The sequence below is a fragment of the Pyrus communis genome, chromosome 12, assembly GCF_041283825.1.
Source record: "Pyrus communis isolate YQ-2024b chromosome 12, ASM4128382v1, whole genome shotgun sequence".
Lineage (NCBI taxonomy): Eukaryota > Viridiplantae > Streptophyta > Magnoliopsida > Rosales > Rosaceae > Pyrus > Pyrus communis.
Genome location: NC_142576.1, coordinates 24,794,837 through 24,811,410, shown reverse-complemented (window position 1 = coordinate 24,811,410; position 16,574 = coordinate 24,794,837). Strand labels below are relative to the sequence as shown.

The 16,574-nt window shown below is 38.1% G+C and overlaps 1 protein-coding gene across 1 annotated transcript; it reads left to right on the top strand.

Annotated features, from left to right (window-relative positions):
* The first annotated feature begins 4,671 nt into the window (after positions 1-4,671).
* Positions 4,672-15,433, top strand: LOC137746154 (DNA glycosylase/AP lyase ROS1). Its single transcript, XM_068486235.2, has 20 exons — positions 4,672-5,119; positions 5,223-5,741; positions 6,839-8,491; positions 8,570-8,977; positions 9,235-9,325; positions 9,413-10,760; positions 10,862-10,941; positions 11,124-11,208; positions 11,284-11,375; positions 11,455-11,523; positions 11,655-11,691; positions 11,774-11,856; positions 12,262-12,783; positions 13,111-13,147; positions 13,259-13,322; positions 13,666-13,805; positions 13,933-13,998; positions 14,095-14,209; positions 14,295-14,333; positions 14,962-15,433. The coding sequence occupies exons 2-20, from the start codon at positions 5,378-5,380 to the stop codon at positions 15,075-15,077; spliced, it is 5,409 nt and encodes a 1,802-aa protein (XP_068342336.2). The 5' UTR covers positions 4,672-5,119; positions 5,223-5,377; the 3' UTR covers positions 15,078-15,433.
* The last annotated feature ends 1,141 nt before the right edge of the window (positions 15,434-16,574 follow it).

Genomic DNA, 16,574 nt, shown 5'->3' with positions numbered 1-16,574 from the left:
ACATATTTTAAATCGCATTGACTATGATTATTTTTAAGATTTGTGTTGACAATGTATATTCAAACAATCATTGTAACTGTCATGTCAGAACGGCAGCGGTCTAAATCTAATGCCAAAAAGAAGGATTCCAAACCAATGAAATGTACACACATTTATTAAGTGTTGATCTTTTTGTGTAACACCATTTGAACTTCTATTCAAAATGGTTTTACGTAAAAAAAATAAGGGATGAAATTCTAACAGAGTTACTCAAACTATTTCTTGTTATGATTGAGAAGAAAAAAAAAAAAGAAAAAAAAAAAGAGGATTGGATTTTTACATAAAATTAAATAACTAGAATTTGAAGTTTTACAAAAGAGAGGAAAAGAAGAGGGGAATATAAAACATGAAACATGAATCTTACTTTTGTGAAAAAATACATTGTGCAATACGACATTAGTAAATATGATACAAATAGTTTTATTTTTATTTAAAGACGTCCTACTTGCATGGATCCAATGTCAAATCCTGCATTGACGACAAATCTCTAATATCTTCGTACTGACAAAAGTTCCAACACAATGAGTGACATGAACAATTTTATTTCATATAAAGGCGAATGTTGACGATACATATTTTCAATCAAGCTGACAATGATTATTTTAATGATTTATGTTGACGATGTATATTCAAACGATCATTGTAATCCATGTTAAAACGACCGCAGTCTAAATCTTGAGCCACCAAACAAAAAGAAGAACTCCAAACCAATGAAACAGTACAAACATTTATGTTGTATAACCCCACACCAATACTAGAAATTTAAGCACTAACCCTAGTAAAAAGTAGGGGAACTCCAACCAAGTTGCAGATTTTATTTTCTCTTTCTTGGGGCCTCTTCATTTTTGTTTGCTTCGCCCAATAACCTTACAATCATAATGAGCAACGTAATCAGTAAAGCAGAAACAGTTTTGTCTTATATAAAGACGAGTGTTCACGATACATATTTAAATTTTGCTGACAATGATTATGTTAATGATTCGTGTTGATGGTGTACATTCAAACAATTATTGTAATCGTCATGTTAAAACTATTGTGATCTTAATCTAGTGCCACCAAACAAAAAGAAGGATTTCTAACCAATAAAATGGTACACGTTTATGAAGTAACAATCTTTTTGTGCAACACCATTTGAACTTTTGTCCAAAATAGTTTCAAGTAAAAAATAAGGGACGAAAATTCCAACAAAGTTGCTCAAACTACTTCTTGTTATAATGGAGAAAAAAAAAGATTGGATTGTGTTTACATAACATTAAACATCTAGAAGTTGAAGTTTTACAAAAGAGAAAAAGGAGAACGGAATACAAACCATGAATCTTACTTTGTAAAAAAAAAACAATTTACGACATTAGTAAATATGATACAAATAGTTTTGTTTTTATTTAAAGTTGTCCTACTTGCATGGACATCAATGTCAAATCCGCATTGACGATAAAAGTTCCAACACAATTAGTGACGTAATCAATAAACTACGAACAATTTTGTTTTATGTAAAGACGAGTGTTGGCGATACATATTTTCAATGAAGCTGACGACAATTAGTTTAGTAATTTATGTTAAGAGTATTTACAAACAATCATTGTAACCGTCATGTCAGAACGATCGCAGTCTAAAATCTTGAGCCACGAATCAAAAAGAATTCCAAACCAATGAAATGGTGCACACACTTAAATTGTCTAACCCCACACAAACACCAGATATTTAAGCACTAACCCTAGTATAAAGTAGGGGAATCCTCCAACCAAGTTGCAGATTTTATTTTCTCTTTTGGCCATGAGTGTTTGGATCGTTTTCTTGGGGGCCTCTTCATTTTTGTTTGCTTCCCCCGAAAACCTTACAAACACAAAGCACTAAAGCAACCAATGCATGCCACTTCTGCTGTTTTGTTCGGCCGGCATGGATGACACTTGCCCCTCAATGAAAAAAATAAAGAAACACCAAACCCTAACCCTAAGTTTCAGTTCCATATTTATCCTCGTCATTTTAGTACGTGGGCATTGCACTACAAATTAAAGTTGTCAACTACCAAGAATTAATATAACCAAACTCAGTGCGAAAAACGTAAATGACACTGGGAAAATACACATAAGCGCAAATTGTTTGCGATGTTTAAAATTTCTTCAATATGGTTGATATTTTTGTGAAAGTATCGGACAAATCACATAAACATATGAAAAATGGATAAAGTTTAAATTTCACTCCATATCAGAGAAACTCTTAAATTTCATCTAAAGTCGATAAATTTCGTTGATATTTTCAACATATCAGTTAAATATCATAAAAACTCTTATATTTCGTAGCAGCATATGACATTCTATAAAATTTCATTTTAAACTTTCATCAGTTTCATTAAAAAAAAATAAAACAATATCAATATAATATTAATATATCCACCGATATTCTCACCTATATCGATATCTTAAAATCCTGACCGTCTGTAGCTGAATTGGTTACGACTAATCCATTATTACAGACCAATCTGGAGTTCGATTTCTCCATTCCCTCTAATCGCTTGAGTCAGAAAAATGAAGTGAACTGACCTGGCCGCCCTTCGACAGGTGTCACGAAATGAGGCATGTAGCAGGAACAGAAGGTGGTGCCATGGGTGAGTGTCGCAAGCGTTTTGCAACAGAAAACGTCAGAAGCAAACGCGAAAAGAGGGAGATAAGATTCTTTGAAATAGCTTTTGAGCCGTGAGTCACGAGCGGTGACCGACACATTTGCGTGTACGGTCAAGCAAATCAAGGAGTGAGAAAGTAGAGCGAGAAACGGGCATGAGATCTGCTGGCGAAGAGCAAACCACCAAAATTATGTTCACACACCTCATCACCATTAAATATCGGTTTCGATAAAATTAAGGGTTTTTGGATCTTAGCTACCAAACCCTATCCCTTCCTCATCCAAACAAAAAGAAGTAAAAGAAATTCTTTTCCAATTAAATAAAAAACCAACCAAAAATCTTTTGTTATTTTTAATATAATTGCCAAATCCAAAAATTTTTATTCCAGTTAATTACCACTTAAAAGTAGTTTCTAAAACAAATTGATACATGTCACTAACAGTAAGTTTAAAATTTAGATCATATACGTATTCTTCTTTACTAGTAAATAAAAAGTTTTAGATTTGAATCTAGTCAAATATTGATTTGAATCATGTTACTGTAATCCATTATGAAACTTAGTCCACTTTTCATTCCGTAGTATAGATAATATTGTTTGTTAAAATAATAATAATAAGTTCAATACTTAATTATTATGAGTTAATTATTGTGTGACTTGATTCAAAAATTTTATAAACACAAACCACCTGATATATATGTATGTGTATGTGTGCTTGTATGTGATGTGATGGTGCTTATGAAGATGTGTTAGGTTTGAAGATCCCAATAACATGTTGATAGTTAATGTGGTTGAAAGCATTTGACTTTTCATTTGTGTGAGTGAAAAAGCACACATACTAAATAAAGTTAAGTCTCTAAGAAAAGGCGGCGCGCGTTCGCACGAAAGAATATATTAAATTTTTGAATAAAAGACGCATATGATTATTTAATTTGTTTATAATAGAAAAAAGAGCAGAACGATCTTCCAATCATGAGACAGGTGAAATGAAAACAATACATATGTTTGACTTTTGTCTGGTAAAAAGTTGTTGAAATCTATGATCATGTAGGACCCATTTAAGTTTCGATCGACCTTAAATTTCGCTACGACCTGTACGGCAAATCGTTACGGAAACAAACTCTGACACAACTACTTACAAAAAATGCATGAGCATGCAAATTCAAAATAGGGTAGCCCAATAGTATAGTAGGTTAACTAATCCTTGATAAATCATGAATTATCGTCAATATTAAGCAGAAGAATTAGCACTAATCAAGATTATATATCACCACAAAATGACCCACCATGAAATGACCATCATGAATCAATGCCACATGCGCGCCAATTTCAATCAACACCTAAAACTTCCACCTAGAAAATTGTGCCCCATTTCCTCATCCAATGAGGGGACCACTAACGCCGTAACCGATGGCTCCGTTAGCTGGGATTTGCCGTGACGCTTAGGGGCGAAAAATAAACCAAAAGTACACCACCTATTAGCATCGTAATAATCGCCCAATTTCTAACCGAACGACGCCGTATTCATGCTAAGCCGGACCCGTTATTGACTTTGGCCACGCCTGCACGTGCCAACCTCGCCCAGTAAAACCTCTATCGGTCAGGGCTTGAGCTTTACACGCCGTGGTCGTTGGGCTAAAACAAATTCACATATTTACCCCTGAAAGTATCCAGCAATTACACTACCCCCATGTGTACGAATTACATTTTCCATTTCCTACCCTAAACTGTTACGCGTAAAGCAGAGGACTTGCAACTCAAGTAATATAAAGCATTTATAACTACACTCGCGGTCTTACGTTCAATCCCATGTTTTACTATCGCTTGTATTAAAAAAAAACAATTAATATACAAAAAGTCTTTTAAGTTCAAGTTCGATTCATTTGAATAACAAAAATGATATATGTTTTTATAAAATAGTGTTTTTGTCTTTATTCAATCGGAAAATGTCTCAAATTTAACTCACCTAAAAAATAAAAACAATACATATTTTGAGTGAGTATGATACTTAGTCGTGCATGCCATGAATGCATGGCTGTGTGAGTACATTATAAAGTCTTTGTTAATTAGTTTTCTATATAATATCAAATCGCTTACCGGGAAAGGGAGTCATCAGTTATATCTAACAGCTCTATGGGACTTTGTGTTGTTTGGCTTCTTTCTTTTCTGTTCAGATTTCTTTCACTCCCTTCCTGATTAACTTTTCACCATTTTTGATTCTTTCTGAGGGTTGAACGAGATCTGGGCAGTCACTCAAATTTTGGGTAGCTCTATAAATCCTCTCGGATTTTGCCAATATTTTTATCTCTCTGTGCAATAAATTCTACCAAACAGCTGAGAATAAAGTGGCATTATCCGTGGAGATTTCTGTTTTCCCCATCTTATTTAATTAAACTGAAAATTTTCGGTGATTGAGAGATCTGAATTTTATCAACCAGATGATGCTGGGTGTAATGTTTATGGTGAGCTGGGTAAACTCTCATGTTTTGTTGTGTTCTTAGCTCAAAGCTGGGTTTTTTTCAGCTGGAAATTCTCAAATTTTGCGGTTTTGTTTCTCTGTGGCAGGTGATTCAATAAAATGGGGAAGAGAAGGATGAATAATTCTTGATTTCGAGAAATCGAAATCAAAAATCCGCCTTGGAGGAACTGAATTGAGTGAGTGAGGAGAAATCTAAGAACTTAACAGGTAGGTGGATCCCTCTGAAGGCAGAGGGATCGGAATGGGTGAACAGGGAGGAGATCAAAGTTCTTGCTGTTGGATGCCACCAACTCCTTACAGGCCTATTCTCACCAGACCGGAGACCAAATTTCGGCCGGAAATTTCGACGTCCTCGAGACCATTGGGGGTAGAAGAAATTCAGGAGAATAGATTAGTTATAGACTTGGATCCGGATCCGGCGGAAGAGAGCGGATTTGTTTACCATGGAGATGGAGTTGGAGCCGGCAGCGGCGTTGAAACTTCAACGGACGCTTATTTCCGCCGCGTGGCACAGTGGAGAGATGTCCCTTGCAAAGAGCTCATGATCCTTGCGGTGGCCTCTGCAAATGATGGGAGCGGTAGTACTGTGCTGCGAGATACTCAGCGTAAGTGCAACCAATTGAGTTTTTAGTTATTTGTATCACATTTACTAAATCACAAAAATGCCAGCGCATGTGCGGACCCACAGATCCACATGGATCTGTGCGCTTGGACCCACGTGCGTCTGGCCTTCTAATCATTAAAAGACGATCGACGGCTGGACGCACGTGTTATTATTTTTATTAGGAGAAATTCTTGCATACAAACTTCTGTACGCGGCACCACTCGCCGCAGCCTATAGAACGTCTATCTCTCTCCTTTTGTCTTGTCACGTGATGAGAGATAAAAACAGAAGTCAGACCATAACTTTTCATGGAGTTGTTTAGTGACCAATAAATGGAGAGAGACTTACATGAATACTACTTTTTTTCTCTCACGTGAGGAGAGAATATGCATACGCAAAGGGTACTCGCCTGGTTGCAAGTTGAGTCCCATATATAGCTTTCTACTTGATTTTTGCTATGAACTCTAATTTTTACTATCTTACACCACAAGCAAAGCATTTTAAACAAATTCATCAGTCTATTGAGAAGTGAAGAATATAGTTACCGCACAAGAAGTAAACTCGGCAGTCACCGAATTTAAGGGCTGGAGAGCCGCCCTAGTGTGGATAGTTTGGGGAAGTGTATACAAACAGCATGAATGCGATAGTTGTCAGAACAAGTAAAAACATTCGAAATGAAAATACTGATAGCAGGCTACATAAGGGGTAGAGTGTTCAGGAATACGATATCTAGATGATAGTAATAACTGCTAAATACTTGCACTATGCATGATAGAACAAGTAATGAGACGGTTCTCACACACCTCATTTGTCATATATTCTGACTGCAATAATTGAGTTGTGTATTGATGTGTTGTATGAATTTCTGATTTTCGGTAAGAATTTTATCGTGGGGAGCAAATTCTCCTTGATTACTACTAGTTTTTTTACAAGATGTCGACTTATGTTAATTTTAAGTGCAACTCTACAAATCAACAACAAAGTTTGTAGTTTTTTTATGTTAATTTTAAGTGCAACTCTACAAATCAACAACAAAGTTTGTAGTTTTTTTTTGTTACCTCTTTGATCAGTAGATGAACCAATATTTCTTGTATGCAGATGAATTTTCATTCCCTGACAACCATCCTTATGATCTGAATATTCCACCTCCGACTACAAATGGCCAATTTGCACCTATAACACCGGATAAGTCCATGAGAGTAGACAGTGAACAAATGTATCGAATTCCGAGCTCCAATGCTGACGATGGACAAGGCCAGGAGATAGAAGAGCAATGGGATGCTAATTCTGCGACAATTAATATCATTGATCTGGAAAACAATAAAGATATAGAAAAATCTGCTGTGGATTCCTCACAAGCTACTTTCTCCACGCAGCTCCAGGAACATTGCAGCCCTGACAAGGAGGTGAACATCAGTATCGACTTGAACAAGACACCACAACCGAAACAAAGAAGGAGAAAGCACAGGCCGAAGGTGATTATAGAAGGCAAGCCAAAAAGAAACACACAGCCTTCTGGTTCTATGGAAAATCCAAAACCCAAAAGAAAGTATGTGCGCAAGAGTACACTCGACAAAAGCACAACTGCTCCACCGCAGGAATCTACAGAGCATATTGATTCAAATAATCTGCAGCCTACGAAGAGATCTTGCAGAAAGGCTTTAAATTTTGACGCAGAAGAACCAAGAGATGGAAGTTCCTCAAGCAAGTCTTTACATGTGGGTTCACAATCACAGGAGATGAATGTTGGCACCAATGGAGTTCAAACAAATTCAACCGCACCACACAGAAATGAAGTTGAATTGGTGGCAGATAACACCCAAGCAGGCATAGCCCAAGATCTCATCCGTTCTACAAGCCGAATGCTGAAACATTACTTGTCATTGCCAGACCAACAACCTCCAAGCAGACCACAACAAACCAGAGGTTCTACTACATATGTTGAATCCCAAAAGGAGGCTGCAGAAGAAGTAGGACAAATGAGCACTGGTAGTGGATACAGTGCACAAACCATGTTGGATCGGGACACTAGATCATCCCAACGAAGTGCAAATGATTCCACCCACAGCACAACTACAGTTCTGACAATAGAAGAACAAGCAAAAAGATCAAAGAGAAATTATTCGAGTGCTGTTGAGCAAGAAGATCCTAGGACCGGAAATTTATACGGGGCAAACTATAATAATTTGCCGGCATACTACAATGTGATGTCATGGGTGCATTTTCCATACATACACAAGAAGAAGAGGACTGATAAGGTGCAAAATTCTACCATACCAAGCACCTCGTATCATGTGAATATGGCAGAAAACATATGGAGACCATCGGCAGCTGGCTGCTTGATTCCTGGTCCTCAAGTAAATGCTGGTAATGTTTCAACTGCACTTGAAGAAGTAGGAAATAACCCTCAGGATAGACCGCAAGGTGTTCACAGTTTCCTGCCCTTGTATCAGACAGAGAGGTCAACAAAGAGAAGATCTAGTTGCCCTACAAGGGTTCGCAACTTGGCTTCACTAACCAGAACACCAGAGCACATTCTGCACAGAACCTGTCTCGCCAATCAACCACCCACTGATGGCAATGGTCAAGGGGTGAATCAATTCGACAGATCTCAGACATGCATTAACGCCCTAGTCACAGATGTGGGTGCAACACTCGCAAAAAGGAAGAGGACAAAGAGAAATCCACTTTCCAGTTCACAACGAGGTCTTGTAATATATAAGAACCAGCCATATTTTGCCAAAGCATCAGGTATGTCAGTTTTCGTGTGCAGGTTGTTTCCAACTCCGCCAATCATCTTTGGTAATTTTACTTGATCATCAATCGCAGGTGTTCCTCCACGAGTACCATTCGAACAACTGCTTTCTGCTATTACTGAGCACTTCAAATGTTTGGACATTAATAGAGAAAATAGCAGCAGATTTGCCTATCACGGGTATAATGTCATCTCTTCTTACAAGGCAAAAGATCAAGAGCACAACGCACTGGTTCTTTATAGAAGAGATGGCACTGTTGTACCATTTGATGGTTCTTTTGATCCAATTAAGAAACGTAAAGCGCGACCTAAAGTTGACCTTGATCAAGAGACTGATAGAGTATGGAAGCTTCTGCTGGAAAATATAAACAGTGAAGGTATTAATGGCACAGATGAAGAGAAAGAAAAATGGTGGGAACAAGAGCGTAAAGTGTTCCGTGGACGTGCAGACAATTTTATTTCACGAATGCATCTTGTGCAAGGTACAAATTCTTCCATTTTCAGGGGAATTCATATTAAACAAGTCATTTCAAATCTTACGTCATGCAATACAGTTCTACATACTGCAAGCTACTCGAGGAAAAAGAATATGCATTCTGTACGTTCATGTAGTGACCATCATGCTAGTCTCAAGCACCTTGGGAACCCTTATGCATTTACATACAAATACAACGCTATTCTTCAATTTTAGATATAAGTTATAACTTCATATTCTAACAGTATAATATTACTTTAACAGGAGATAGACGCTTCTCTCCGTGGAAGGGATCAGTTGTGGACTCAGTGGTTGGAGTTTTCCTTACTCAAAATGTCTCAGACCACCTGTCTAGGTAAAGTACCGTTTCTATAAACAACTAGAGAATTTGACATTAGATAAATTACAAGTGAGAAATTCTCTAATATGTACCTCCTTACAGCTCTGCGTTCATGTCAATGGCTGCACATTTTCCCCTGAAGTCAAGGAGCAACGAAATATCATGCGATGAAGAAGTTGCGAGTTTGGTAGTAGATGAACCAGAAGTATGCATTAGTGAGAATTCAAACCAGCCAGGTTGTGACTGGAGTTCCCTAACGTTCCATGACGCTGAGCATAGTGAAGAAAAAGTTGTCAACGGACACGATAACTCTGGAAGCACTACTGAGGGTGTTATCTCAACAAATGAAGCACAATGCAAGCTTTCACATCCATCTGAACCTGGTCCGGGAATGTATCCTAACTCATTAATGAACAGGTCAACCACCAAGATCACAAGAACAGAATTGTACCTGCGGGAGGATATGAGAACGTACAATGGAGTTTCATTTCAAAATTCTGAGGATTCTTCAACTTCACAAACTGTGGAAAAGACAGGATCATGCGAGAGCAACTCGGAAACAGAGAATCCACCTAATAGATGTGAAAACAGCAGTTTAGATCACTCCACTTCGTTTGTGGAGCTTTTACAGAGGGCCGAATCAAGTATGCTGCATTACAGTCTCAGGAGCACCCGTATGTCATCTCATGACGTATCAAACTGTGGAGGTTACCAACCTGCATGTGTGCAGCATAATGACCAAAGATGTGAGATAAACAGAGAAGCATCCCTTGAGCCTTCCAGTAACTGTTGTTTGAATCTAACCCCCAGCCCAGAAGTACGGCGAGTTGAGTACTTTGATTTGTACGGAGAAGTAACCCAGTCTTCTTATGCATCCAAAAATAAATGTGAAGATAGTCCGAGTGAAAGAAGTGCACTAACAGCAGAATCTCCCAGTCAAGATACAATACATAATAAGCTAACAGCGAATGTTCAAGAAGCACCAAGATGTTCCGGAAATTCATGCAATAACATTCAGGTAGGCAATAATATGGCCCAGTCTCAACTCGGGTTGGCTGGGAGCTCAAATAATGTTGACATACATTCCCAGAAGCAAAACAATAAGCTACAGCAAAGTTGCTTGAACATTTCTGGAGGGACCACAGATGTTATGCAGAAGGCAGCAGAGTTGGGTTCAAATGAGCAGAGTAATTCAGTTAGCAAGGAGTTCAGTAGTACAAATGCTGCTACCTCCAAAACAAAAAACAGAAAAGCTGGAAAAGAGGAAAACGATCAGCAAGATTGGGACAAATTAAGGAAACAAGCAGAATTAAATGGAAAGAAAAGAGAAAAGACAGAAAATACAATGGATTCCTTGGACTGGGAAGCCGTAAGATGTGCAGATGTTAATGAGATTGCCCAAACCATCAAAGAGCGGGGGATGAATAATATGCTTGCAGAACGAATCAAGGTAAAAATAACATTAAATATAATTCTCAAATTTGTCAGTGTGCAAGCTAGACACAGAAAACCTTTTTAGATCAGCTAATGTTGATTGAGAAATTTGTGCAGGATTTCCTTAACCGACTGGTCAGAGAGCACGGTAGTGTTGATCTTGAATGGTTGAGGGACGTTCCACCTGACCAAGCAAAGTAAGCTTGCTGAACTATCCACCCCGTTTCTAATTATAAATATTAAATTCCCAGAAACCAATCGCTTGCCTCGCATGTCATATCAAAATGCTACGGCTGTGTTCTACTGTATACGAATATGATGTACTGAATATGAATATGCTTACGTAGTTTGCATTCCATAACTATGTGATATGTCACAGAGAGTATCTGCTGAGCTTTCGCGGATTGGGGTTGAAAAGCGTGGAATGTGTGCGGCTTTTGACACTGCACCATCTTGCTTTTCCAGTGAGTATATATTAAAAATATGACTGACCAGAATAGATGCAACACATCTCAATATATATAGTTGTATCTTTGAAGGTGGACACAAATGTTGGACGTATAGCTGTACGGCTTGGATGGGTACCCCTTCAGCCCCTGCCTGAGTCATTGCAGTTGCATCTTCTTGAACTGTGAGTTTTATGAGCCTCCATGTTACTTTTGCAAAGCATATCCAATCGGCATTGGAGCTGATCTTTCTGTCCTTTATAGGTACCCAGTGCTGGAATCCATACAAAAGTATTTGTGGCCACGACTGTGCAAGCTTGACCAAAGAACATTGTAAACACAAAATCAGATAAAATCTTCACATTAGTACACTATATTGTATTTATAAGCATGATTTTGGAAGAGTAGCTCTTCCATGAAACTGGATACTAATTGGACAAAAACATTTCAATATTTGTGAACAGGTACGAGCTGCATTACCAAATGATAACATTTGGAAAGGTATGTCATCTTATTATTTATGTGAAGTAATTTGTCTTCACATTCAGACTAAGAACGAATAAAATATCATCCTTTGACACAGGTCTTCTGCACGAAAAGCAAGCCGAATTGTAATGCATGCCCGCTGAGAACAGATTGTAGGCATTTTGCGAGTGCATTTGCGAGGTTTGCAAATCAATTGTTCCATCCTTTGCATCTAAAAGCCACAATCTCCATTATAGTTCCAATAAATAACATTCGTTTGTCCACCACCAATTAGATCCCTTTTGGATGTTAAGCCTGATAAGTAAAAGATATAGGCATAAGCAACTGTATAAATAAAAAATTCATTGTGACTCACTTAAGGCATAGTAACAGTTGTATTATCGATTTATCAACATAAGGAAAAAATCTTAAGCATGCCCGTAGTTGGAACAACATGGAAGGTTTCATGAATCATATTATAATGTAATCAAAATTGTGAACAAGGAACATCAGATATCCTACTGCAAATCTGCCAATAACAATTCATAGAACGTACTTTACTGTAAGATTATCTGTTAAGTTACTTGCAAAGAATGTTGGATGCAGTGCAAGGCTTGCCCTGCCGGGACCAGAGGAGCAAAGCATAGTGAGTGCAACTGAAGACAGAACTACCCATCCAAACCCTGCTGGTGTCAACAATATAATGCCCTTGCCCCTCCCTCAGGGAACATACCAGCAATTGGAAGCAAGCCAGAAATCAGAAGTAAAATCTACATTTGGTCATTGTGAACCTACAACATGCCAGCAATTGGAAGCAAGCCAGATATCTGAAGCAAAATCTGCAGTTGGTAATTGTGAACCTATTATTGAAGAACCAGCATCACCAGAGCCAGTGTGTACACAGATATCAGAAGACATTGAGGACTTCTGTGCTGGTCCTGACGAAATTCCGACTATTAAACTTAACATTGAAGAGTTCACTCAGACTTTGCAAAATTATATGGAAAAAAACATGGAGCTTCAAGAAGGTGAAATGTCAAAGGCCTTAGTCTCTCTAACACCAGAAGCTGCATCATTACCAACTCCCAAGCTTAAGAATGTGAGCCGACTGCGAACTGAGCACCAAGTGTAAGTAGGAGCTTTCATCTCTCCAGTAATTCAAGAAATATCTAGCATGCAAGAATTTGGTATCACTAGGATAAAATGGATGTTTAAGTAAGCAATGGAAGATGAAAGATAAAAACATGGCCAGGTAAGGTACCCAATAAAAATCATGGATCGTGCTGTCAAAAATTATATTGATTGTGCATCCAAAAAACATATCATCTTCCGAAATGAAGGAAAACATTTGGAACAAAAGCCCTACAACTTTTAACATAATGATGATTTTCATATATATAATCACATAAAGCCAAACATCTTATATGCTACTGATTCTTGTTCTTCACAATGCAGCTATGAACTTCCTGATACGCACCCTCTTCTAGAAATGGTCAGTAATGTCTATGTATCTATCTAATAACAATGGTTAACAACCCCTTCTTTGGGTTTTTATGAGTCCAATAAGTACCTATCCCGAATTTAATGTCTTTGCTTAATACAGTTGCATATGGATAAGCGAGAACCTGACGATCCATGCAATTACCTTCTGGCTATTTGGACTCCAGGTATGCAGACAACAATAAAAACCAACTACCAAAATAATTCTTAAATCTGGTTATCCAATTTTCCTCTTTCACCCCCAAGTTCTCAACCCTTTTTTGAGAGTTTAGTCTAGAACAATCTTCCAAAGTGGATGGCATAACCTTATGAAACTCAACAGTCCCCAATGTCACAGTGACTACTATTATCATTTGAACCACGAATAAAAACTGGTTTAAGATCACACTAGAAACATGCATAGAGCATCTCTATGCTTCTTGGGTGGGGTACTGCCCACAGTTAATACATAGACTCTTTTTCTATATGTTTACCGGGCAATTCCACTAAATGCCTCGATGTTCATACCAGGTGAAACGCCAAATTCCATTCAACCACCAGAGAAAAGGTGTAGTTCTCAAGAACTTGGCAAATTGTGTGACGATATGGAATGTTTCTCATGCAACTGTGCACGGGAAGCAAATTCACAAACAGTCCGAGGGACTCTCTTGGTAAGAATATGCTAAACGACACTAGTATGAAAACCATGAATAACTGATAAAGCAAACTAAATGCTTGTCACACCAATAGAAGTAAAGACAACAATGATGAGTGGTTACTCGTTCTGATCATGAACAGATACCATGCCGAACAGCAATGAGAGGGAGCTTTCCACTTAACGGAACCTACTTTCAAGTTAATGAGGTGAGATACAGTTTCATTCAGCTCAAGGTCTTTCACATCCTTAAGGCATCTGTTTCACGTTCAGGTGATATTGATAACAAATACTGTCCAATGTAGGTATTTGCTGACCATGATTCGAGCATTAACCCAATTGATGTTCCAAGGGCTTGGTTGTGGAAGCTATACAGGAGAACCGTGTACTTCGGAACCTCGATACCAACAATATTTAAAGGCATAGATTGTGAAATATTATGCTTTGATCTGTTTTTAAATGTGTCTAAAAATAAAACTCAAAATACTCTTCTTCTTCTGGCCAGGGTTATCGACACCAGAAATTCAGCACTGCTTCTGGAGAGGTATGAGAAAATGTCATTTACGCATTCTATGTGATCCTAGCAGTCTTCAAATGGTTATATGTATGCACAAAGTGGCCATTAGGGTATTGTTGTTGAATTATACACCCATTCAAAACCTTATACTTGTAGGAAAGAAACATTAGGGCTACTTCCCTTCAACATTCCAACACCCATTGAAAACCTTATACTTGTAAGAAAGGGAATAAGATCTACTTCCCTTGGAATGTTGTTATTCTAACATCTTTACCCAAGGAGCTAAGGATATTGTAATATCTTCCTCCTGACAACTACCTAAGACACTTCATTAGCATTCTGTTGGTTCGCACCAAGAATGTACTAAGACAAGCATGAACAGGATTATTTTGTACCTTGCGTAAAACTAATTGCTTCTTAGTAGATTACACTTTCCTAACTTAAAATGACAAATGCTGAACTTGCCCAAGAAAGGGATCTACGGATACAAAGACTATGTTTACAACGAACTGGAACGTAAAGCATCTTATGGCTAAACTAATAGCAAAATCTGCTCCATTTCACTTTTCTATTTGACTTAATCTTGTGGCACTAACTGCCTCTAGGCAATTTCATAGCAATCTCTGTTTGTTCAAAAGTGCTGGTGTTTTTGCAGGATTTGTCTGCGTGAGGGGATTTGACCAAAAGACGCGGGCACCGCGTCCATTAATGGCACGACTGCACTTCCCAGCCAGCAAGTTGGTCAGAACAAAAGATAAGAGAGAGGAATAGCCATCCAGAAGTCTCAAAGCAAGTCTATAGAGCAGCACATAGCCCACATTGAGCCACCCAGAAGTTTCAAAGCAAGTCTATAGAGCCGCACATACCCCGCATTGAGTGGCAAAGCATTCAAAAGTTGTAAATTGGCTCGTGTGGTAAAGAGTCGAGTTCTAGTTTAGTTGTTTGCTCAATTGACTCAGAGGGCATTTAGCCATTTGTGTAAGAACGGCCAGCATAACCAAACGATACCATGCGGCTTTATACACTAGCTAGTTTCTTGAGCAAATTTAGTTCAAGGTTGTGAGCTTAGTAGCCAAAGATAGATTAAAGATAGTTCAAGCAGGTGCAAAGTATTCCAATAGCTTTTATTCTTTGTGAGCAACAAAGTTTCGCTAAAATTGACACTCGGAACACACTAAACATACTAAAAAACGGAGGATAATATGTCCACTAAAATACCAAATCCAGCGAAGTAGCAAACATGACTAAACTGTTCAAACAACATAATCCAGCCCCCCAAATCAAAATAAATATAAAAAAAAATGGAAACTCTTTTAACTCTGTAGGGACAGAAGACCTAAATCTGATTTTATCTAACAGAACGTCCAACCCCTCCCCCTCATAACCAGCAAAAATCCTTCTATTTCTTTCTAATCACAGTACCCAAAACGTGACCAATACTCCACATCTCAATAGGACTTTCAACCTTTGTCCCGCCACCAATGCTTCTCAGCAAATACTACAGTACGGGAAAATAAAGAATAAAGGTGATGTGCACTTTCAGCTTCGCTCCTACGTTTCATACACCAATGGCAAGAAAGAAAAACATTGGGTCCTGTTCTCTCAAGGAAATCACAAATATCTATCCAACGAGAGCAATATTTCATGAAAGAACGCGAAACCCAAACCGTGGGAGAAGCTTTAGCCTTCCAAACCACAAAATGGATGGGAGAAAAGGACTAGAGCTTTCAGCAGCTTCTATAGAAACCAGGTGTAATCAAAATGACATTTCCTAATGATGAAAGTGTACGAAGTTGAGGTTCCAATCATAAACCAATTAACATTGGAGAGATTCAACTCCTTATAAGCTCTTGCACGATTTCTTAACTTTCCGATGTAGGACAATTCTCGGCATCCTCACAGAAAGCTCCGGTACTCAGCGAGAGTTCTACACAAGCCAAAACCTAAGCAATTTGGGCAAGAGTTTACTAATACTCACATTCCTCCCAAAACCTCTTTCTTTAGCCTTTTGTCTCCAAATGATTTTTTTCTCTGAACACTACTAACTCCTCAAAATTTAATCCTAATTTTGCCTTCTTACTTCCCCCTTCTTCATTCAAACAGTTTTCTTCTTCTAACAAACTCATCCCCTCAATTCTCCTTCCACTCCATTTTCATCTTCTTACGTCAAAAACCTCATTCAAATCCCTGCCAACCTTGTTCTTCTCTATTTCCCCACCACTGGACAATTCCTGATACTTTGAAATTTCTCCTAGCTTAAAAAATGCA

What these genes read in the sequence shown, in the direction of transcription:
- LOC137746154 (XM_068486235.2), top strand. Translation starts at nt 5,378, where the DNA reads ATGGGTGAACAGGGAGGAGATCAAAGTTCTTGCTGTTGGATGCCACCA. An exon ending in CTGCGAACTGAGCACCAAGT is followed by an intron (nt 12,784 to 13,110) that starts GTAAGTAGGAGC and finishes TTCACAATGCAG; the next exon opens with CTATGAACTTCCTGATACGC. An exon ending in CGCACCCTCTTCTAGAAATG is followed by an intron (nt 13,148 to 13,258) that starts GTCAGTAATGTC and finishes TGCTTAATACAG; the next exon opens with TTGCATATGGATAAGCGAGA.